We start from the raw sequence: 25667 nt of genomic DNA, 5'->3' as shown, positions 1-25667 counted from the left end.
AAGGGCCAATCATCTACATTTAAAATGGGAATGGACTAAATGTGTAATGAGATGTCTAATTTCTTCCCCTACCCAAGAAATGAGGCCAGCACCATCTAAAATGCTCTGACCAAGCCCACACACACACACACACACACACACACTCAGACATTCACTGTTTGGAACCTTCAAATGCCTTAAGTCCTCATGCAAATATAGTTTTTTTTCTTAATTTTTAATTTTTTATGATGTTATGTTAGTCACCATACAGTACACATCATTAGCTTTTGACGCAGTGTTCCAAGATTCATTGTTTGGGTATAATACCCAGTGCTCCATGCAATACGTGCCCTCCTTAACACCCACCACCAGGCTCTTTTAACCTCCCATCCTCTCCCCTCTAAAACCCTCAGTTTGTTTCCCAGAGTCCAGTCTCTCATGGTTTGTCTCCCCTCTGATTTCCCCCAATTCATTTTTCCTTTCCTTCTCCTAATGTCCTCCATGCTATTCCTTATGCTCCACAAATAAGTGAAAGCATATGATGATTGATTTTCTCTGCTTGACTTATTGCACTCAGCACAATCTCCTCCAGTCCTGTCCATGTTGATGCAAAAGTTGAGTATTCCTCCTTTCTGATGGCTGAGTAATATTCCACTGTGTATAGGAACCACATCTTCTTTATCCATTTGTCTGCTGAAGGGCATCTCAGCTCCTTCTACAGTTTAGCAATTGTGGACATTGCTGCTATGAACACTGGGGTGCATATGGCCCTTCTTTTCACTACATCTGTATCTTCGGGGTGATTATTATCTGTCCTCAGCCCACCCACTCCCAGAATTTAAGTTCCATAAGGACAGGGGCACTTCATTATCTCATCCACTGTTGTATCTCCAGCACTTAGCACACCCTGCCTGAGACAAAAACAAATACTGTTGCATGAAAATGAATACATGAATGAATACATGAATGGCTGGATGGAAGCATATGATACAAATTCATGAGACACATGAAACACAAGTATATTGTGAAAACTACGTCTCCTTCTATCTCCAGCCACCACCTAATTATTCCCTTCCCTACTGATGTCTACTGGTGCCAGGTTGTATATAAACTTCCGGAAAGATTCTAACATAAACAAACATATATGCATAAATGTCCTTTTTTCCTTCACATATAGCTGGAATACTATATCAGTTTGCATGTTGCTTTTTTCCCACTTAATACTGTATCTATCTTAGTTGTCTTTCCACACCTGTATATGTAGTTTTGCCTCAATATTACTTTGTTAACCACACAGTATTACTTTTTATGGATCTACATGTTTATTTATCAATCCCTTAGTAACGGAAAAGCTTTTAATATTACAAATAATAATAAAATCCTTTATTACTACAAGTACTACTATAATGATTATTCATGTCTTTTACACATACTGGTTGTACCAAATGACTGCACCAATTCACCCTTCATAGAGAAATGTATAAAAAATTTTTAAAAAATGTATAAAAATGTCCATTTCTATGTATCCTTACCATTCAGTGTGTTAATCAAATTTTGTTAACTTTTAGGTTAAAAACGATTCTTGTTTCATTTTGGTTCTAATTTATTATAATGAATAACCTGACATGTTTTATTTAAAAATCATCTAAATTTTTCCTGAAAATATACCCACCTTTCTGTTGACTGCTGGTGATTTTTTTAAACTAGTAGACTCTCTTTAAATATTGAAAAAATAAGTATATTCTTTGTTATGCCTGATGCAAATATTTTTCCCAATTTGACATCTGCCTTTTACTTTTATATATGATTTTCTTTGTGTATTTTTAAAGAATGTAGTAGGGTTGTTTTTTGTTCTTTTTTTTAGAGAGAGAGTGAGAGAGTGGGGAGGACAGGAGCAGAGGGAGAGAGAAAATCCTAAGTAGGCTCCACACCCAGCACAGAGCCGAGGGCAGGGCTCAATTCCACAACCCTGAGACCCTGACCACAACCGACATCAAGAGTCAGATGCTTAACTGACTTAGCCACCCAAATGTCCCAAAAATGTAGTCAATTTTATACTAATTCCTTTTCTGTGTGATTTTTGTGTCATATACAAGAAGGTCTGTAAGTATGTTTAAAAATAAAAATGAAGGTCTGAGTAACTACAAAGTTTATTTATCTTTATTTCCCTCCTTAGAGGTGTATGTTATATACAGACATGTTACATTTTACTTACCTTAAGGGTTTGGTATTTCCAGTTGGCTATACTGTTCTTTAAAAACTTATTTATATACTAAGATTGTATTAAACATCCCCCATGTTTTCTTATAATACATTAATGCCTTCATTTAAAATGTAACATCCTTGACATCTGGAATTTATTTGATGTGAGAAATAAAACATACAATATTTGTCCCTCAGATGGCTCCTTTTTAAAAAGTATGTTTTATTTATTGGGGTACCTAGGTGGCTCAGTCAGTTATGCATCTGCCTCCAGCTCAGGTCACAATACCAGGGTCCTAGGATCAAGCGCCACATGGGCTCCACACTCTGTGGAGAGTCTGCTTCTCCCTCTGCCTGTGCTGCTCCCCCTGCTTGTGCTCACTCTCTGTCAAATAAATGAATGAAATCTTTTTTTTTTTAATGAATGAAATCTTTAAAAAATATATCTTATTTATTTGAAAAAGAGAGAGTGAGCATATGCACAAGCACACAGGAAGGGGCAGAGGAAGGGGGCAAGCAGACTCCTGAACATGGGGCTCCATCCCAGGACCCAGAGATCAGGAGGTGAGTTAAAGGCAGAGGCTTAACTGATTGAGCCATCCAGGTTCTCCCCCGCCCCCGCTCCCGCTAGCTATTTTTAGGATATTATTTATTTGACAGAGAGGGACATAGAGAAAGACTGAACACAAGCAGGGGGAGTGGGAGAGGGAGAAGCAGTCTCCCCACCGAGCAGGGTTCCCAATGCAGGGCTCAATCGCAGAACCCTGGGATCATGACCTCAGCTGAAGGCAGATGCTTAACTGACTGAGCCACCTAGCCCCTCAGATGGCTATTTTTAATAAATAATCTGCTCCCTTTCCCCCATGCTGCCCTGAAATGTTACCTTGATCATTTACTTATTTGGGTCAATTTACTGATGTTCTATTCTGCTCCACACATCTGCCTATTTATATGACAGTATCACATGCTTTTATTTCATTCCCGATTAACATTTCCACCAGAGAATAAGCAGAGTCAGAACAGGAGTGTCACGCATTTTTTCTTTCTGTATTACCCTTTTAACTATTTGTTAATAAGTGCTGTAAAAGATTATCAACTGGTTTCACATAAACTACTAATGAGGTCAAGTCACAGATCAATTCTAGGACAGGTCAATTCATTTTGCAAGGAAAAAAGATTCTACATCTTAAAACTATATTTCTAATTTCAGCCAGTCATCTAGAAAGCAATGTATGTCACTGAAGAGTGGACTAGAACAGAAACAGTATTTATCACCTTTATTTGACAAATAAAGGCCCAATAATTCAATGCACTATCTTTATAAGTAAAACACATTAATAACACATAATTTGAAAAACGGCAACATATCCAACTGGAAATGCCAAGATATGTAAAACAGAGTATATCTACATAACCATAACCACAGCATCGCTACAAATGGGAGATGTGAGAAACAGAAGATAAAAGTTCCTAATATTGGGTGCCTGGGTGGCTCAGTTGGTTAAGGGTCTGCCTTTGGCTCAGGTCATGATTCCAGGTGCTGGGATGGAGCCCTGAGCCAGGCTCCCTGCTCAGAGAGGAGCCTGCTTCTCCCTCTCCCTCTGCCCACTGCACCCACCCCTCACTTGTGCTGTCTTGCTCTCTTTCTCTCAAATGAATAAATGAAATCTTTTTTTAAAAAGTTTCTAATATCTCCTAAGTTTAATGGTTCAAGTGGCCTCTAGAACCTCCCCCTCCATATTTGCTTCTACAAGGGAATTCAAGCAGTCTGTAGTACATAGGTAAGGACAGAAGATCTGAAATGCAAATACCTATATATCATAGGCATGGAAGAAAAGCTTAGCTGTTTTTGCAGCTGTCAGAACACAGGACTTCTAGGATCCCCCAAATGGACCACCTAACCAGGATCTTTCCAAGAACCAAAGAAAGGCTTTCCATGAACCAAATCAAGAACCTTGAAATGGCCACAAGAAACAAGCTCTTAGCCCTAAGGGTCAATAAATCTGCCCTGTCAGTTTTTCCTACATACTTTCCCTGAAGGATCAAATCTGTTCTCTTGGCTTTGATAAGCATTTTACATGGAGGACACCTTTTAAAGCAATTAACTAGCTCCTTGTTTCTTTGGTATCTAAAACCCTAAATGCCCTGGATTCTTCACTTTTAAAGGAGAAAAAAATTTTCTTTCTTCATCTTCCTGTATGCCAGAATTTAAACAGTGTCTCTTAATTTCTTAAATGAACTCCTTAATTCAAGGTCTGGCATCTGGGATATTATAGTTGTTTTCATTTAGTTCATCAAACCTCAAAGCTAAAAGATCTTAGAAATCATTTAATCCATTCTCACTAGGTTTTCTTTATAGGACCTTTCCTTTCAATATTTTTAAAATGTCTGTCCAAAAACAAGTCTCACCTACAGGTTTGATTCTATCACTTTTACACTGGCTTCTTCATCTTTAGTTAAAACATGTCATTTTGTCCTTTTTCTATTATCTTGCTCAGTAAAGGAAACCTGTAAATAAATTTCTCATTTCTCTTCTACCTGTTTAATTAGAATTTCCCATTTTTTGGACAATATATCTTCTGATTAATATTTGAATTAGTTTACCATATGGCCTCAGACAACTTGGCTCTTCCAATCCTTCAGAGTAATTTTTCCCAAATGGGCCTGGTCTTAAGCTGTAAAGAGGTGGGGGTGGGGCGGGGATGTAGTGTCACTCTAATTCAAAATGCACATTCCTTGGCTTCACTCAACATCCAAAGACTCAAAAACTAGGTGGGAATGCTTATTTTTAACAAGTGCCTCAGATGATTCTTATGATCAGTCAAGGCTGGGAAAGATTGCTTCAGGGTCCCTTTTTCTCGTGGTTCAAGTTAAGGAAGTAATGGAGTAAAGTAGACTCTTTCCATTATACTTAATCTCTTTCCAAAAAATTTTAAAAAGAATGGACTGAGTGACCCTTATTTCTTCAGCCTCTTGTTTTTACATGTTACATCTTTTCAGTATTTAGCCTCCATTCAACCCCTACTTCCAGCACCATCATCACAGCCAGTATACCCACCAGATGGCACACAAACACCGTGTGCACGCCTAGTAAAACAGTGAGTGGATGGGAGCACATTTTATCTTGTACCAACAGCCGCTGAATGGCTAGAGTAGATCAAGGCAGCTGGGTGCAACCAGAAAGATCAGAATTTATGAGTATTAGAATATCCAAGTGCACTTAATTGGAAATCATCCTCATGAAGAAGCCCACAACCTCTCTAACATGGTAATCTGTTCCTGACTGTGTTAGTAAATAATTCATTTAAAATTTATAGTGAAGGAGTGCCTGGATGGCTCAGACAGTTAAGTGTCTGCCTTTGGCTCAGGTCATGATCCCAAGGTCCTGGGATTGAGTCCCACATTGGGCTCCCTGATCAGCGGGGAGCCTGCTTCTCCTTCTCCCTTCGTTGCTCCCCCTGCTTGTGTTCTCTCATATGTGGGCTCTCTCTCTCAAATAAGTAAATAAACTCTTTAAGAAAAAATTTAGTCAGGAGAAATATTTTTCCAATATTTATAAAAGATGGCAAATGACTTATAGATAGACCTACAATTTAAAAGTTGCATTCTTAAATTTAAAACTTTACGACACTTAAACCCAAAAAGACCAAAAACTACCCATGAATTAGAGTTTCAAAGCACTTCTTTTCCCTAGAAAATTAGAAAGGGGATCACTGAATTCCATAATACCATACTCAAAATTGTAATGATCAATATTCTTATTTCAACAATATGTTCCATTTGAAAGCTATTATTGAAGCTACATCGAAATCATATTTTGAAGAGCAAGAAATCTTAAAGTTAGACATCAACAGTAACAAAAATCTTTGAATTAAAACCTAATCCATTAAGAAGTGGAGATGCAACATGGGGGATTAAGGGGGTAGGATTAAAATGAATGAAACAAGATGGGACTGAGAGGGAGATAAACCATAAATGACTCTTAATCTCACAAAACAAACTGAGGGTTGCTGGGGAGAGGGGGTTTGGGAGAGGGGGGTGGGGTTATGGACATTGGGGAGGGTATGTGCTACGGTGAGTGCTGTGAAGTGTGTAAACCTGGCAATTCACAGACCTGTACCCCTGGGGATAAAAATACATTATATGTTTATAAAAGAACAAAACAAAAAATCCTAATCCATTAGAAGATTTTTCAAAAAAAAAAGATAAGATTTTGCAAACTTCTATACCTAAGTTCCCTGGGTCTACTTGGCACATAGTAAGTAGGTCTCTTCATTTTTGTCAGAGAAATTGCCAAGAGAGTGACAAACTTTGTACCCTAAGTGAGCAAAGTGCCAAAAACCAAGCTCCTATGGATGGTCTCCAGCTTTAGAGTCAAGATCCAAAAGTTCATTTATAAATTGGTTGCTTGAAACTTGGTAGAAAGAACATTTTGTTATTACATGACAGGATCCTTTAGCAAGAGTTAACTCAATATACTTAAAGCCCAATACTCATATTATTTTATCTGCTCCTAAACAATGTAAAAGATTTTCTTTTCAGAAAAATATAGACATCAGGCAATCTTCCCTCTGACCTCCACCTAAGAAATGAGAGATTTTTAGGTTGCTGTTGTTTCTAGTTGTACACATATATACATAAGGCAAAGAGAATGTCTACATTAGTCACTCTCTGGGTATTCTAACTTGGAAAACAATGAATAGGCAAAGCTTAGATGCCCACAGACCTCAGTTTTGAGTTCATATATACAATGGGAGAACTACAGGTACCCTACTCTGAAAGTCTTTCAGTGTATTACTCTTAATTTTAAGGGTTAACAGTCTCAAAGATTTCTGTATTGTTGTTGCTGATGCTATTATATACCCAACTGTCATGCCTACATTTATAATCGTTACACATATTTTTGGTAACTACAATCTAGGATTATGTCATAGTTATATATCACACGTGGGGCCATCAACTATTTTTTAGGGCTGTTTATTTCATCAAACTTACATATACTTTGATAAAAATTATAAATATTTTTACTTTAGTCAGACCATAGTTTGTAAATCCTTTTTTTTTTTTTTTTTTTTGAGAAGGTGGGGAGAGAAGGAGAAAATCTTTAGCAAGCTCTATGCCTGATGCTATGCTCCATCTCACAACCCTGAGATCATGATCTGAGCCAAAATCAAGAGTCAGACAGTTAACCAACTGAGCCACCCAGGTACTCCTATAAATCCATTTTAAACTCCATGTAAGTTACTTTACTTACCTTAGAAAGAAAAAAAACCCTTCAACTGCTACCTATTGCTATTCCTTAAAAAAGAAAAATGCATGAAGATCAATTTTAGAATCTTAATGTAATCTTAAGTAAAACAGTGATCTGAAAAGCCTCAAAATCTCTAAATTCTGTCATTATGTGAAGCAAAGAAAATTTTCTGGGAAGCCCCCAGATCCCAGTTAAGAGCAAGAGAAATTTTTGATAATCTCCTTGAATGTTGGTATCTTTTTAGACCAATTAAACATTTAGAAAACCATTTAATATTCGCTCCTTACACAAATTTTGAACTATGGTTTACAGAATTTTTTTGGCTGTCATCTATTCTTACTAATTTTACAGTGTAGGGTATCGTGAATTTTTACTATGTACCTTATACGTGAAAGATCCGGTGCTAGCACTGGTTTTTCAAGATCAAACTAAGAAATGCACAAAGTTGTAATGTTTATAAATGCACACTATTCAACAGCATAGAACTTCTCTTTGTTACTTGTAAAAGGAAAAGTTTTTACTTGCTATGAATTCCACAAATTTAAAAACTATTTTTCAAAATTTGACTGCTTTCATTAACATGTGTATTGCCTCCAAGCTCTTCCTTTGCTACTTTTTTTCCCGCAAATAAACATTCTTCTCTGTCCATTAGCAATCAATCCAAGTTTACTATCTTTCAAGAGGTTCATTTCAATTAAACTAAAAATATTTCTCTCCCATTTCTTACTCAAAGATCTTTTTGGAAGAAGTCCTATGCTTCTCACTGAAGATAAAAGGATCTCTCACACTATATGCAAATAATGTTTCATAATGCAATTTCATTTTGAGCCTTGTATCTATTGTGCAATTACAAACTTTTGCAACGTAAGTATTCCTTATATATTTTATAATGGGTAGGCTTTTTTCCAAGTATTCTGTAGGATTTAATGATCATTTTTTCCATAACTTACATGCACTAAAATTAACTTTCTCACATTTCCATAATTATATTAATTTTTTAAGATTTTTTAAAAAGTCTTTCCAAAAGGTATGTTACTCTACTGATTCTCAAATTCTAAGTATAAAAGAAAAAATTTTAAATGACTAAGTTTTATTTATTCCCCGATTAAGTCAGATTTATGACCTCCCCTACCCATTCCAGCTACTGTGAATTTCGAATAAAACAACCTCAATTGTAACAGAAGAAACATCTGTTGCTTTTTTCTTCATCAGGGCTTTCCTAACTGAAAGAAAGGCTCTCTGCCTGACCTCCTCTCTCACTCCCCCTCCCCACCCACACGAAGTTCCTTAAAACTCCTTTTTAAGTAAATGTATTATTTAAAATGTTACTGTATCTACTTAAAATGTCATAACATTGTAGAAATATTCACTTCCTTATTAAAATTCAAAGAATGGGTAACTCTTAAATACATCCAAAAACAAGAGCTGTCCCTGCTAGAATATTAATTGTAACTGAAATGCAGACTTTCCAGAGTATATTTGAAGTGATCAACTCAATCAAGTTGTCACACATTCCAGGCTCACTCACTATTATTTAGGGTTAAGATTTTCTTCATAGGTTCCAGATTCATATAGGATCTTGCATGGTATATTTTCTTTGCCAATCCAACACTAACATAATGGCAGTCACTACCCCAAGAGGCAGACACCAAATGGTGCCACCCACACTCTCACACTGTGCCTCATAATAAACCATAAAGCAGTGGAATGCACCGGCCCCTTTATGAGCAAACAATGCCCGAGCTTCATTAGAATACAGCTGACATTTTCAAAGCCCAAATACTTTTAAGAAAAATGTACTAGGAAAAAAAGGAGTGAAACAGCTATAAAAGCTGAAATATCTTTTTAAGTGTCAGGTTTACTTCAAAGATCCTGAGGAAGCATATTTTGCTGTTGACAATTTGAAAGTTTTCACAAATAAAAAAAATGTATAGTTAAGGGCAAAGCTTATTTTATTAACTACTGGAAAGAAATGAAAGTAAAAACTATCATTTGAATTGCATTCACAAGTAATAACTATGAAGTATCTTCAAAATTATTCATTTCCTCAACTGCTTTCCTAGTTCTTGAAAGAGGAAAGCTGAGCTCTAGAATTACTTTCACATTTTAATTGATTTATATAAGTTACTGAGTGATAAAGTAAGCTTACCCTACCCCTCCCCCCTCGCCCAACCCAACCCCCATACCCTGTAGTTTTCCTTGCTTGTCTGCAATAAGCAAGGACGTCTTGAATTCAGCGTGCTCTTGGCTATTTATCAACTTAATATTGCTGCTGCTGGAAGAATATAAAATAAACAGGGTAAAAACTCACCCAGCAGTAAGAAACAAAATGATCTCTCTTACCTGGTCTAAAGAAGCATGCCTCTCACTGCAGTACCAACAACACTCTACAGTCTTTGTTACCATTCAGTGGAAACTTGAGACTGTGTCAGACATAAGTAATCGAGCTCAGAAAAGCTCAATTTAAAATACTTCTCAATAAAACTAAAAAGATGCTCAAGAAAACTGCTTAAGTAACTGGCTTTCAAAAGACATACGAATTCTGTCTAATGCAACAAAGATCATTCAAAAGAAACTAGAAGTGTAAGTCTTAAGAGACAAAGGGGCTTTTTAATGTGTAGAATCTTACTTTCTTATTAAATTAAAGGTTTTAAAAATATGCTTAAGATAAAAGCGGTAAAAAGATAAAATGGCTAACTCCAAATTAACATTGTAAACATCACTTGAATTTTAACTAGCTAAAAAAATAAGATTAAACTTACTCATGAAATCTGCATAATTCGAATTGTACATGTCAGGGTATTTGCTGGCTCCAAAGCAGTCACAAAGCAGGAGACTTAATGCATCCTGAAAGCGGAGCAAAAGCTCCATAAGTTTCAGGGGGAAAAAAAAAAAAAAAAAAAGGAAAAGAAAAAAAAAAGGGGAGAAACTCTTGAAAAACTGGTCGGGGCTTTTCAACCTGTAGTAACTGTCTAGCTCCTCTGGGAGGGAAAAAAAAAAGTCCTGCCCCCTGAGATAGGAGGCTATGTTTCAATGCCAACATGAATGACAGGCCCGTTTCTGATATCAACAAAGAGCAGCTTAGTTGGGCTCAATTTTTTTCACTTTCCCACACGGTTAGAAGTTCTAAGTTTTTCAGGTTAGTATCTTTATATCTAGGGTTAAGTACCTTTCTCCATTTTCTCAAGAGAATCCCATCATGTTGTCCTAGTTTTTTAAATGATTAATTAAAAATACATACCTAATCATCTTACTCAGTTTTTCCTAGGCAGGAGGCTAAACAAAAGATGACCTCTAAAGTTCCTTTCCAAATCTATCTTTTATAATCTCAGATCACCATATGACTAATTATTAATATTAATAAGCTTTTCCTATATCCTGACATGTGGGTACAAGGAGAAACCAAAAGTAGGTAACAAACATAAAAATAAGGTAACTGAGATAAAACTGTCAACTAGCTAGATGTAGAAATCATTTACTAAAGTACATGAGTATGATATACAAATTCAAAACAATAAACACTTTGATCAGTGACATATATTTACTGAATGCCTATTATGAGCCAAGCACTATTTGGGGCTCTGAGGATATAGTAGTGAACACATCAGATAAAAGCCAAACAAAAATCCTTGTCTTCAGTGAATTAATTCATTTATATTTCAGTTCCCTGAACGTACAACTCTCCTAGACAGACTAAGATATCACTTTCCTTTTTTGATTAGTTACCACCTAATCTGAAATAGTCCCCTCTGAAAGTATGTCTTGACAAAAGCTTCAGAAGGGCAAAGATTTTGTGCTTTCTTCAGTGTTGTATCCTCAGCGTCTAAAACAACGCCTATTAAATATTCAAGTATGTATATGTGAACAAAACAGATGAGAATTTTTTCATAAACAAACTTTCCTTTGCAAACAGACTATGTACTACCTATTTCATTTACGTGCATAAGGATTTAATTAACTTGGGTTATAATTATATAATAGCTTAAAATTGAAAAACAACCTATATGACTGTATTTTTCAGATTCTATCTTTTCAGATTCTAAAATCTGTTTTCACTATCAGATGTGACTGTATTTGACTTAAAATTCTATACACTAAGTTTTTGTGGACTATCAGATTTCAAGGCTTTTGAATAAAAAATGAATTTTAGAAATCATATGGCATCCCATCAGTTTTATATATGTAGAAATAACTTTAAATTCCTCTGCTTCTCACCATTCTTGTCACCTTACCATAAACCACACACAGAAAATACGTGCACACCTCTAACCTGTCTCAACAGCCAGAAGTGGCTGCATATGTCACCCAAGGCCAGAATATTCAGGAACTAGATAGATATGGTCACAACTATTCTAGTGTAGACTTTTCTTTTTTCATTTTTAAAGATTTTATTTTTTATTTATTTGACAGAGAGCATGAGCACAAGGTGGGAGAGGGGCAAAGTCAGGGGGAGAAGCAGGCTCCCCACTCAGCAGGGAGCCCAATGTGGGACTCCTCCCACAGGGATCATGACCTGAGCAGAAGGCAGACACTCAACCACTCAACCAACTGAGCCACCCAGGCGCCCCTCCGGTATAGTCCTAAAACAAAAGGAAAATAAACTTCTCAGTACTCAGATATACTCATATACTTATAAACAGCAGAGTATCAGTCCCTCCCCCTGTCCCACTGCCAGAGCTGGACAATGATTAAAAGTTCAAATATAGGGCGAATGGGTGGCTCAGTGGGTTAAACCTCTGCCTTCGGCTCAGGTCATGATGACAGGGTCCTGGGATCAAGCCCTGCATCTGGCTCTCTGCTAAGCAGGGAGACTGCTTCCCTCTCTCTGCCCGCCTCTCTGCCTACCTGTGATCTCTGTCAAATAAATAAAATCTTTAAAAAAAAAACAAACTTCAAATATAAATTACCTGCAATATTCACATATTCAATATGTGTTCTAAGAAAAAAATGTAACAGCAACCCAAGGTCAGAAAACATGTGATGGCTGAGATCAAGTAATGGGTAAGATAAGGTGGGACCAAAGCAAGATTTCATCAGGAATGGTTCCTACAGGAGCAATATTTCTTTTCCCTAACCATTACACATTCTTTCTTCAACAAATACTCATTGAGCACTTATCAGGCACTGAGCTAGGGAGGAAACTGACCTGCTCCACAGGGCTCAGTACTGTCTACTCCATAGATCTGACTTTAAGCCTATCCCTATTCTTCCATGTTTCTTTCTCCATGTCTGCCTTCCTTGCCAGTGTCCCTTCTCCAGTCCCAAATTCTTCACTTACACAGCCTTTCTATCTACTTTCAAGCCATTCTGGCCGAGCAGCATAATCCCTAGCTTCTGTGTTCCTTTCCAACTGCATCACACACTTTGAGGGAATTATAAGTGTTCCTACTGGCATAACAAAATACATCTTGTGTATGTCCTCTCAAACAAGTTCTCCTTAATCTTACTTGGTTATCTAGAAAACGCCAAAGGGGGCTAGGCATTAATTCCCCCAGGTTTATAAGCTAAATTATTCAGACTGGAGTTTGTGATGGTTATTGGTAACCACATCTTGCAGGTACCTTTCTGAATCTACAGGCAGAAATGATATTATGATAGCCTAACCATAGTTTTTACTTGCCCATTCTGCTAAAGTCAGTATCTGCCAAATCCATGTTGTGAGGGAATGAAAATTACCCATGCTGGTTTCCTATACTTACTCACATTTTGAAATAAAATGTCTAATCATCCTGATGAAAACTACATCTAAAGCAAAAAGTCCCTGCTACCACTTGCATGGATAAGTGATAATTTCTTAAATATATCATGCAGTAAAAAGTAACCTCACTTTCATTGCTCCTGTTCTTCTTCCCACCTTTAAATACAGAAATTTTTCAAGGATCTATCCTTGATGCTCCTTTATTCAAGACTTACATTTCCTCTTTGAGGGGTATTACCTATTTCCATGGCTTTATCACCACTATATATAGATGACTATGAAAATTTATACTTCTAGCCCTTGTTTTCTCTGTTCTGCACTGCACTCTAATTTACAATTGCCCACTGGACATTTCTGCCTCTAAGTTCCAAAATCTCAAGTCAATTTCTGCAGTACTGAGCTCCATGTCTACCTTCCCAAACCAACTCATCCTCCTATGTTTCCCATTCTTGTTAAAGGCATATTCATCCAGAATAGAAAGTGACTTTCTATTCCCACTGCTTCTTTACCATCCAAATGCCCACATTGTTTCCAGTTTTTTTCCTCCCCCAAAATACGCATCATTACCCTACTATAAAAACAAAATAAGTAAGAAAAACAACTTCTGGAGCACCTGGGTGGCTCAGTTGGTTAAGCATCTGCCTTTGGCTCAGTTCGTGATCCTGGGGTCCTGGGATCAATCCTGCACTGGGCTCCCTACTCAGTGGGGAGTCTGCTTCTCTCTCTGTCCCTCTCCCTGCTCATGTTCTCTCTCTCAAATAAATAAATAAAATCTTAAAAAAAAAAAAAGAAAGAAATACAACTTCTGATGATCTCCTGACTACCCTATCAAAAATAGTGGTAGCCTTAAGCCACATATGGCTATTTAAGTTTAAATTGATTCAAGTTAAATGAAACTAAAAACTTGATTTTCCAGTTGTGTTAGACACACGTTAAGTCTGCAACAGCCACATATGGCTAATGGCTTACAGATATAAAACATTTCCATCATCAGAGAAAGTTCTATTAAACATTTCTGGTCTAGGTGGCTCAGCCGCCTGAATGGCTCAGTAGTTAAGCCTCTGCCTTCAGCTCAGGTCGTGATCCCAGGTCCTGGGATGGAGTCCTGCATAGGGCTCCCTGCTCAGTGGGGAGTCTGCTCCTCCCTCACCCTCTGCCCCTCCCTCCTGCTCTCGCCGTTTCTCTTCCTCAAATAAAATCTTTTTTTTTAAAAAAAAAATACGTTCTCTGGTCTAGATAATAACAGCAAACTATTTAAAACAGTAGTCTAAATTTTCCTCAATCTGACCCCTCACCCTCTACCTTAGAAAGTATCAAACCTTATTTTCTACCTAAAAGTCAACCACAACAAAAATCCAAACAGTATAATTTAAAAATGGGCAAAGGACTTGAACAGACATTTGTCCAAAGAAAATATATAAATGGCCAATATGCACAGGAAAGGATTTCAACATCACTAATCTTTAGGGAAATGCAAATTAAAATTATAATGATATCACCTCATAACCATTAAGATGGCTAATACCAAAACAACAGAAAAAAAGTGTTGATGAAAATGTGGAGAAACTGTCATCTTTGTGAACTGCTGATGCAATGTAAAATGGCAGAGGTACTATGGAAATCAGAATGCTGACTCCTCAGAAAATTAAAAACACAACTGCCATATGATTCTGCTGGATAAGCTCCACTTCGAGATATGTAACCAAAAGAACTGAAAGCAGGGTCTTATGGGGAGAGATATTTGTCCTTACATATTCATAGCAGCATTATTGGCAACAGCTGAACAGAAGCAACCCATCTGACCACTAATGGTAAATGACAAGCAAAATGTAGTAAATACATACAATGGAATATTACTCAACCTTAAAAAGGAAGAAAATTCTGAGAAAAGCTATAATATATATGAAACTTAAAGACAGGGTGCTACATCACAAAGAGACAAATACTCTATGATTTTACTTATATGACTACTGAGAGTAGCCAAATCACAGAGACATAAAAAAGAATGGTGGTTGTCAGGGGCTGGGAGGGGAGAATAGGAATTACTATTTAATAGATACAGAGCTCCAGTTTTACAAGATGAAAAATTATAGAGATGGATGGTATGATGATTGTACAGCACTATGAATGTGTTCTGTATCACTGAATGGTATACTTAAAAACGACTAGGATGATGTTTTATGTCATGTATATTTTACCACAATAAAAAAAAAAAACTGAAAAAGCAAAACAAAAACTTATATGTGAGTAGGAACAGAGGGTATGTGGGAAATCTGTACTTTCCACTTAATTTTACTATGAACTTAAAACTGCTGACAAAATAGTCAACTTTTTAAAAAAGCACATTTAACAGTTTGTCCAAAATTCCTTTTTTCTTCTTTACTTTTTTTTTTTTAGATTTTATTTATTTATTTGACAGAGATTACAAGTAGACAGAGAGGCAGGCAGAGTGAGGAAGGGAAGCAGGCTCCCTGCTGAGCTGCGAGCCCGATGCAGGGCTCAATCCCAGGACTCTGGGATCATGACCCTAGCCAAAGGCAGAGGCTTTAGCCCACTGAACCACCCAGACACCCCTCTTCTTTACCTCCTTAATCCAACTAACTCCTCTGCATCCATTAGTAGTAAGAGCTCCTCTTACTTCTTGAGTCTAACATAACCTCCTACCTGTATATTCTTACATAAAATACATTAAAATCTCAAGACCAGTATAGCTAAGATCAATGAATAATTTTGGACAATCTAAATTATAACAACAATTACATGATAAATTCTTAATGAGATCTATCAAAGCTGCAAAATTAAGCTAGTTCACTCCATCTACACATATTTACTAACTATTTACAACATGTCAACCTTAAGTAGGGGAAGAAAGAAATATAATCCCTAGCCTCAGGAAGTTATAGTCTAATGGAGGAAACACTAAAAACAAGCAAACAAATACAAAAATACCAACTGTGTCCACTGCCAGGAAAGAAACTAGTGGCTCAAAGAGCTGAGAAGGGGTATTCCATGTGAGCCCTTTATACAAGGTGCTCTAGGAAGATCTCTCTGAAGAGAGTGATATTCAAGCTGTAACCTGGAAGACAGGGATGTGTCAGCAAGGTAAAAGCAAGGAGAACATTTTGGTCAGCACAGAACTGTGAAAAGGCTCACCTAACACTCATAACCTTAAAAGTAAAGCAAAAAAAATAGAAACTGAGGAAGTAAAATAAAATATACATGAGAGAATGGCTTTAGGGGGAAAAAAAGTAATTTACTAACTTTTTTTATTAACATAAAATAGTAGAAGGAACTCATTTCTTATTTTCTTATTTGAGGCTACCACAAAGAACCTGGGGAGTGAATCAGGATCATGGATGCCATTCTGAGCAGAAGTCTAAAAAGGAACACCGGATATCAGACCTCAACAAATACTCTCTAAACACAATCAGGAATGTACAATATCTCACTGTACACGTGCCATATTTTATTTCCCTATAAATGGATATTTGCAAGTCTCCATATTTTGCCATTATAAATGATTATGTAAAAAAATTATGTAGTAAACAAATCTACACTCAAATCGTACTTTTAAAAAAAAAAGATTTTATTGATTTATTTATTTGAGAGAGAGAGAAAGAGAGCAGAGGGAAGGGGAAGAGGCAGAGGGACAAGCAGACTCTTGTCTGAGTGCAGAGCCCAATGTGGGGCTCAATCCCATGACTGAGATCATGACCCAGGCTGAAATCAAGAGTCAGATGCTTAACCGATAATGCCACCCAGATGCCCCTCTCTTCTTCTTTTCTAATGACAAAGTCCAAGAAGGGTTTTTAGTGAGTGAAAGAACATCACCTGTTTTAAGGAGTTTGATTAATATTACCAATTTGTTTCCCAGAGGACTTACACTGACTCACACTTCAAAGGGAAATAGATTTAAAGAATGAGAAGTAGATAAGAAGAACAAATAAATGCATATAGGAAAAAATAAAAATCATCCACAATTCAAATACCCAGAAATGATCATAATGATCATAATGAATGCTTTACATACATATATCAAGTCTTCTTCTATGCCACATATTCTTCCTTTTCCAAAAAAAGCAGGGGGAGGGATCATGCTGTACATGCTGGTTAACTTTTTGAACTTAATAAATTTAGTTTATAACATTTTTAGAATACCATCCTACATCAGTATCACAATACTCAGTTATTTATCACACCGCTTCCAATTGTTCGTTCTCATCAATAATGCCGTGAACATTCTTTGCTAATTTCCCACAGGTCTTCCTTTAATCAGGATAAATCCTCAGAAGAGAAAATGCTAAGTCAGAGTTTGCACATTTTAAAGATTTTTGATAAGCACTGAGCAAACTGTCCTCCAGAGTTTGTATCACTCTTGAGTTCCCAGACAGGCCTCTACCAACCCCAACCCCAAATTAGGTATTAACAACAACACTAACAACAAAAGAATAAAAATCTTCGCTCTATTGACTGGCAAACATTGGCTTTTATTATTTAAATTTGCATTTGATTACTGGTTAAGTTGAATACATATTTGTATTTTTATTACCATTTGCATTTCTTTTGTGAATTTTCCATGCTACAGTTTTTCTTGCAATGCCAATATTTATTTATTTGTATCACATTTAGTTATGTTTACTAATCCTCCTCTGGTATGTTAAGTTTCTCAGATCTGCCTTGTGTTTGATGACCTTGAAAGTTTTGATAAGAATTGGTCAGGTATTTTGCAGAATGCCACTCATTATGGGTTTGTCTGATTTTTTTTCTCTTAGTTGTGAGTTACTGGGAGGAAGATCTCATTACATCGTACCAAGGGTACCAGCTATCAACATGACTTATGACTGATAAAGTTAACCTTGAGGATCAACTGGTGGGCTATTTTTTAAGGTTTCCTCACTGTAAAGTTACTCTCACACCTCCAGCCTGTGTTTCTATAAGCTGCAATTTGGAAGCACCACACTAAGTGCAGCCCACACTCACGGTGGGGTTGGGGGGTGTAAGCTCTACCTCTCTGAGGAAAAAGTGTCTAAAATGGTGTCTAAATAAATTACTTGGAATTCTGTATGGAGACGCGTCTCTTCTCCCTCACTTATTTATTCAATTACTATTTATATGAGTATATACTCATGTATTTTTATTTTATACTTAAAGTTAAAATCCAACACAGAATTTACTTTGTTGCTCAAATGGCTCCAGTTTTGGCCAGGGATCTTTTTTCCAGGTTGGCTCCTGTGCTGCGTTGGCATGATCCACTTTTTTTTTTTTTTTTTTTTAAATACTTCCTTACTTTCTGGTATTATGAAGTATTCCAGCTTCATCTTGTGTATTTCCTGCCCCAAACCTACATTATCTATGTTTCTAAAGAGGCTTGCTTGGATCCTTTTACTGGAGAATAGTTTCAGAAACCAACATCTGGGTGGTGGGTGACACTACTGGTTTTTAAAATCTCTAATAAGATTCAACTGAAATGGCATTATGTAATTTTTATTTGATTTGGAAAGAACTGTCAACTTTAAAGTACTTATTTTTCTCTTCAGGAATACAGAATCACTTTTAATTATTGAGTTATCCTTTATGTTTCTTAGTAAATAATAAAGTAATTGCTTTTACTGTATATCACAGCAATAATAATAATTTAAATATCACTTGATATTTCCTCCATCTGCTAATACAAATCTTCCAGACCTTACAGAGTCTCCAACAGCCTACAAGGATTTCCACAAGCCTTCAGGGGAGTGATCCTCAGCCTTGGCTGCACATCAGAATCAAATGACAGACTTATATCCAAGACACATTTCAAACCAGCTCCATCTGAATCACTGAGGGCAAGACCAAGGCACAGGTATTGTTCTAAGGATACCAGATGATTCCAGTACATATCTAAGTAAAGAAACACCACTTTACTCTTTTACATGGCTTCATTAGAAGCTCATTCCCAGTAAGTACTGCTGAGTAATGCTGCCTCCACTAGGAACAGATCACCTCCCCCCTTCCTCTGCGGAAACACTAACACTCCATGAGATGCCAAAGCTTCAAGTTTTGCCTTTTCTGAAACAAGGAAAAATATTTTGCTCCCTTACTATGACATATACCCTATAAGAGATATGCATAGGCAGCACTGCTAATGACTTAACAAGATTCTAATTAAATTATACTTTAAAAGACAACTGTTTCATTGTTTTCATAAAAACTTACACCTACCCTATTCTCATAGGATTCACACATGACTCAAATAGGTCTGGCCATAAGACAAACCCTATTACCATCATGCAATATTAAGAATCATTTCCCCTTTCTAAAGACCAAGATTTTTCTTAAAGGTTCAGTATCTTTCTTCCCCTGAGATACAATGAACATAATCATTGCAACATTAGAACTCAAACCCAGCTCAGCTCCTGACAACTCAATCCCATAGACAAATGGCCCATCAAAAAGAAATGTGCCCATTTTCAGGTATAAATACTATTTACTTCAATCTCTACTGTTCTTTTATACAAAATGTGTGGCATTAAAATCATAACACACATACAAAAGAGGGCCAAAAAAAACCTTACTGCAAGAGCTAAATTAATCAACAGAAACAGAGTGACAGATGACTCAGATTTTGGAAATACCAGGTAGGGGCTTTAAAAACTATTCCAACTTTTTCATTATTAGACTGGAGGAAAATTTCTTCCTATCTTTAACCTTTAGTCTCTTTAAAAGGTAACTAAGAGCTTTGCGCAGTGGCAGTATTGTGGCCAATGAGGTTTATCCGAGATGCGATTATTGCTAATTGAAAAGGTAACTAAGATTCTAAACCAAAACACTTACAATGTATTATAGGGTTTACAATTATGTAAAAGCAAAAATGTATGCTAACAGTGCATAAAAGAGGGCAGAAAATGAAGTATAAATGTATGGTATAACATTCCTTGAAAGTAGACTGTGATAATTCAAAGATATACTCTTTAAACCCTACAGCAAATGCTAAATAAAAATGGCTTAAAAAGAGGTAAATTAGCAAAGATAAAATGGGACATAAGATGGAATCACAAGAAAAATACCTAATTTAACCCAAAAAATCAAGAAAAAGAAAGGAATGGAGAACAGATGGGGCATAAAGGAAGAATAAAGTAGCAATATGGCAGATTCAAATTCAACATCTCAGTAATTACAGTAATTGTAAATTATCTAGAGACCCTAATTAAAATTCAGAGACTCCTAGAACAAGGACTGTTACCAGGGATAAACACAAGTATTACATAATGATAAAAGAAAATATTGCAAACAACAACAATAAAATAACACATAACAATCCTAACTGTGCATGTACCCAACAACAGAGTTTCAAAATATATGTAAGAAAAAGTGACAACTCAAAGGAGAAACAGAAAAGGCACCATTATAATTGGAGACCAACATTCCTCTCTCAGTAATCAATAGAACAAGTAGACACATAGTGAGGATATAGAAAATCTGAACAACACTACCAATCAACTTGAGTCATTAATATTTGTAGAACACTGCATTCAACATCAGCAAAATTCACAGTCTTTTTAGTGCACTTTAACTAAGGCGATACAACAGATCTTGAAAGAAACTTCAAATTGCAAAACAATTTAAATAATCCCCAAAGGATGGTCTCTGATCACAGTGGAATTAAACTAGAAATCAATTAACAGAAAGATTTCTGGAAAATTCCCAAATATTAAACAACACATTTCCAAAATCACTGAAAGGTACAAATTACCAGAGCTCACGCAAGAAAAATAGACAACCTGAATAGCCCTATACCTACTACAGAAATTGAATTTCCAGTTTAGAGTCTCCTCACAAAAGAAGACTCCAGGCCCAAATGTCTTCAAAGGCAATTTCTACCAAATATTTATGGAATAACTCATCTAACACTATACCAACTCTTCCAGAAAACAGAAGAGTACAAACCATTTTCCAACTCATTTGATAAAGCTGGCACTAACCTGAGAGAAAACCAAACAAAGAAATCACAAGATAATTCCAAACCAAACTATAGAAATGATCCCTGAAAGTACAGTCTTTGATAATTCCAAACCAATATCCTGCTTGAACACAGTTGCAAAAAACCTATTAATTAACTAGCCTAAAAAAAAGACTGAAATTCTGGGGAGGGTATGTGCTATGGTGAGTGCTATGAAATATGTAAGCCTGATGATTCACAGACCTGTGACCCTGGGGCAAATAATACACTGTATGTTAATAATTTTTTAAAAAATGAAATTCTGATAAATGCTACAATATGGGTAAATCTTGAAAATACTATGTTAAGTGCAATAGGCCAGACAAAACGATCAATAATGTATGTCTCCACTTACATAAGGAAGTCACCTAGAATAATCAAATTCATAAAGACAAAAAATGAGAATAATGGTTACCAGTAGCCAGAGAAGGGGGAATATGGATTTATTATTTAATGGGTACAGAGTTTCTGTTTGGGATGAAGAAAAAATTGGAGATGGATAATGGTGATGGTTGCGCAACAATGTGAATGTACTCAAAACCACCAAATTACACACTTGAAAATGGTTAAGATAGTAAATTTTATGTTATGAATACGTTACCACTATAAAAAAGATCCTAAATAAAATGTCAGCAAAGTTGATACAGCAATAGATAAAAAAAGATATTACATCATAACCAAATGGTATCTATCCAAAGAATGCTCACTGGCACAGATAATCCAAAAGAATCTATAAAAAAAACTAGCAAAAGTAATAAATTTTAGTAAACTTATCAGTTTAACAAGGTTGCAGGGCTCAAAATATACAACATATAAAAATATAAGAAAGAGTAAACCTGACTTTAAAAAACAGAGCATCAAAAAACTGAATACATAATAATGGGGCCAGTGGACCTCCTCCTCCTCTTTTTTTTTTTTTTTTTAAAGATTTTATTTATTTATTTGACAGAGATCACAAGTAGGCAGAGAGGCAGACGGCGGGGGTGGGGTGCAGCAGGGGAGGGGGGAAGCAGGCTCCCTGCTGAGCAGAGAACCCAATGTGGGGGGTCAATCCCAGGACCCTGGGGTCATGACCTGAGCTGAAGGCAGAGGCTTCAACCCACTGAGCTACCCAGGTGCCCCACCAGTGGACCTTCTTATCTTGTTCCTGTTTTATTTATTTATTTTTAAGATTTTATTTGACACAGAGAGAGCACAATCAGGGGGAGCAGGAGGCAGAGGGAGAGGGAGAAGCCGGCTCTCTGCTAAGCAAGGAGCCAGATACGGGGCTCAATTCCAGGACACTGGGATCATGGCCTGAGCTGAAGGCAGACACATAACCCACTGAGCCATACAGGCACCCCCTCTTGTTCCTGTTTTAAATGGGAATGTGTTGGGGTGCCTGCGTGGCTCAGTGGGTTAAAGCCTCTGCCTTCAGCTCAGGTCATTATCCCAGGGTCCTGGGATCAAGCCCCACATGGGGCTCTCTGCTCAGTGGGGAGCCTGCTTCCCCCCCTCTCTCTCTGCCTGCCTCTCTGCCTGCTTGTCATTTCTTTTCAAATAAATAAATAAAATCTTAAAAAAAAAAAATAAATGGGAATGTGTTTCTAATGGAAATGTTGTGTTTTTTTTTTGTTTTTTTTTTTTTTTAAGATTTTTTTCTTTATTTATCTGACAGAGATCACAAGTAGGCAGAGAGGCAGGCAGAGAGAGAGGAGGAAGCAGGCTCCCTGCAGAGCAGAAAGCCCGATGTGGGGCTCAATCCCAGGACCCTGGGATCATGACCTGAGCCAAAAGCAAAGGCTTTAAACCCACTGAGTCACCCAGGCACACCTGAGAGCCTTTGGTTTTATACTCTGTATGTTATCCTGCCTGATTATCTATTCACAGAAACAGGAAAAAAGCTTGCCCATAAAACTATGAAGAGAAGAGTCTTCGCCAGTCCCCTAAAGATTATTTTAGAGAGAGGGAGAGCATGACAGAGGGGCAGAGGAAGAGGGACAAGCAGACTCCTGCTGAGCCCAACGCCAGGGCTCAATTCCGGAGCCCTGAGAACATGACCTGAGCTAAAGCTGTATGCTCAACTGACTAGGCCACCTAAGAACCCAAAGAAGAGTCTGTTCAAAATAATTTTGGGGGACAGTATTTCCATTTCTTTCAACATACTAGACTTCAAGTTTTCTACTTTTTAAAATAATCAATTTTGGGGGCACCTGCCTGGCTCAGTGAAAAGACCATGTGATTCTTGATCATGGAGTTGTGAGTTAAAGCTCCACATTGGGGGGCACCTGGGTGGCTCAGGGGTTAATGCCTCTGCCTTCAGCTCAGGTCATATCCTAGGGTCCTGGGATCGAGCCCCGTATCAGGTTCTCTGCTCAGCAGGGAGCCTGCTTCCCACCTCCCCCGCCGCCTGCCTGTCTGCCTACTTGTGATCTCTATCAAATAAATAAAATCTTAAAAAATAAAAAATAAAAGCTCCGCACTGGGAGTAGGGTTTACCTAAAAAATATAAATAAAACAGACTTTAAAAAAAGATTAACAGGGGCGCCTGGGTGGCTCAGTGGTTTAAGCCTCTGCCTTCGGCTCAGGTCATGATCTCAGGGTCCTGGGATCGAGCCCCGCATCGGGCTCTCTGCTCAGCGGGGAGCCTGCTTCCTCCCTCTCTCTCTGCCTGCCTCTCTGCCTACTTGTGATCTCTCTCTGTCTATCAAATAAATAAATAAATAAAAGATTTAAAAAAAAAAAAGATTAACATAATCAATTTGGTAATTTATATCCCCCCTGCAAATAATTTCTTTCATTTGTATTTTTAAATACCTTAACATAATTGCTATATGGTAATCTATTAATTTTTTATAATTCTATATACAAATTCCGCTAATGTTCCAACATTTTGTTATATGATATCCTGAAATTTGTTTTGCTACATCCAATCTACCTGGATTTTCAGTTTTACTTTTCTATCTTCTGATTTTTGTTCAATTTTGATTTATTTTTATATATTCCTCCTTTTGCTAACCTTTGCCTAACTTTGGGAGGGGAATTCACTGTTTCATTCCTTTTTATTTTTAATTTTTTAAGGTTTTTTTTTTTTTTAGTAATCTCTACATCCAATATGAGGCTCAAACTTAAGACTGTGATCAAGAGTTGGATGTTCTTTGGACTGAGCCAGCCATGTACCCCTCATTCCATTCTAAAATAACAAAAGCACATACACAACCTTGGCTGCATCCCACATATTTGTGTATGTGTGCGTATAGATAAAAATTATATTTTCCTATTATTTTTAATAGTTGTTGCATTTTAGGTTTCTGTTTGGATTTAGTAGTTGTTTGGGAAGAGAATGGACAGGTGGACTTCATTCATTAATTTCAAATTTTATTGCATTATGGCCAGATACAATGGTCTATCAAATTTCTGCTTCGCAGACTGCAAAGTTATTTTTGTTTTCTAGTATGGTGACCATCTTCAAATGTTCCATGAATGCTTGAGGAGAAGGGTTATTCTCTGTACTGTGTCAGAACTGTATTAATGTGAGTAGGGTATTTGTTTACAGGGGTGGCAGAGATGTGAACTTGGTTATATATGGGAAATTAATAACATAAGTAAACACACAGAGGATATGGGAACCAGGACTTTCTGGGAGACTGTTTAGCTCTGTAAGCAACTACCAAACTGTCTTCCAAAGTGTCTGCATCATTTTGCATTTTCCAATTTTGTATTTTCTATAACAATGAATGTGAGTCCCTGTTGTTCCACATCCTAATCAAAAATTTAGTATTGTCATCTTTTTGGATTTTAGCCATTCTAAAAGGAGTATAGTGCCATTTTACTGTTGTTTTATTTTTTAAAAATATTTTATTTGTTTATTTGACAGAGATCACAAGTAGGCAGAGAGGCAGGCCGGGGCAGGGCGGGGGAGCAAGCTCCCTGCCAAGCAGAGAGCCTAATGTGTGGCTCGATCCCAGGACCCTGGGATCACTACCTGAGCTGAAGGCAGAGGCTTTAACCCACTGAGCCACCCAGGCGCCCCTCACTGTTGTTTTAACTTGTAATTTCTTAATGACAAATTATTTGCCTTTATTAAGATTTTAAGAGGAGAGAGTAAGCCCAGGCATGCATGCAAGTGAGCACAAGCAGTGGGGAGGGGCAGAAGGAGAGGGAGGAGCAGACTCACCCTGAGCAGGGAGCCCGATGTGGAGCTTGATCCCAGGACCCCAAGATCATGACCTGAGCCAAAGGCAGATGCTTAATTGGCTAAGTCAACCAGGCACCTCTTACTTGCCTTCTGTATACATCCTTTGGTGAGGTGTCTGTTCACTTTTTAACTCAGCTGTTTTCTTACTGTTGTTGAAGACAACTGTTGTTATTATTCTTTTTATATTTTGGTTACTAGTCTAGGTAGTAAAGAATTTTTTACCCAAAGCGAAGTCTGGCTTTTGCCCTTAGCTTCTGAGAGGTAATCTCTAAGTCCTGGGAATGTCTTACCTGATAAAAGTGTCTTGAACAATATAATTTGGGGTGGAGGCTTCAAGGCACAATGAGATTTAGGGTGGGGGCATTTGGGTCACATCAGCAGA

At 37.1% G+C, this 25667-nt stretch overlaps 1 protein-coding gene and 1 non-coding gene across 12 annotated transcripts in view; one reads left to right on the top strand and one right to left on the bottom strand.

The window, feature by feature from the left end:
• TFDP2 (transcription factor Dp-2) overlaps positions 1-25667 on the bottom strand; it is a 175494-nt gene that overhangs the window by 61855 nt on the left and 87972 nt on the right. Inside the window, exon 1 of one of the 11 annotated variants that reach the window (XM_059163890.1) lies at positions 10195-10297. The exons of 8 other annotated variants lie outside the window; for them this stretch is intronic. In XM_059163890.1, coding sequence (XP_059019873.1) covers positions 10195-10225 — 31 coding nt within the window. In that variant the 5' untranslated portion in view covers positions 10226-10297. Of the gene's footprint in view, positions 1-8960; positions 9106-9775; positions 9801-10194; positions 10298-25667 lie in introns of those variants that run through there. 2 more of the 11 variants (XM_059163896.1, XM_059163895.1) reach the window with 2 other exon arrangements.
• Positions 19845-19985, top strand: LOC131826097 (U4 spliceosomal RNA). The gene has a single exon (XR_009351411.1). It is a non-coding gene; the product is annotated as a U4 spliceosomal RNA (small nuclear RNA).

Source organism: Mustela lutreola, chromosome 2, assembly GCF_030435805.1.
Source record: "Mustela lutreola isolate mMusLut2 chromosome 2, mMusLut2.pri, whole genome shotgun sequence".
Lineage (NCBI taxonomy): Eukaryota > Metazoa > Chordata > Mammalia > Carnivora > Mustelidae > Mustela > Mustela lutreola.
The sequence above is the reverse complement of the archived record's forward strand: the minus strand, read 5'-3'. Positions and strand labels throughout refer to the sequence as shown.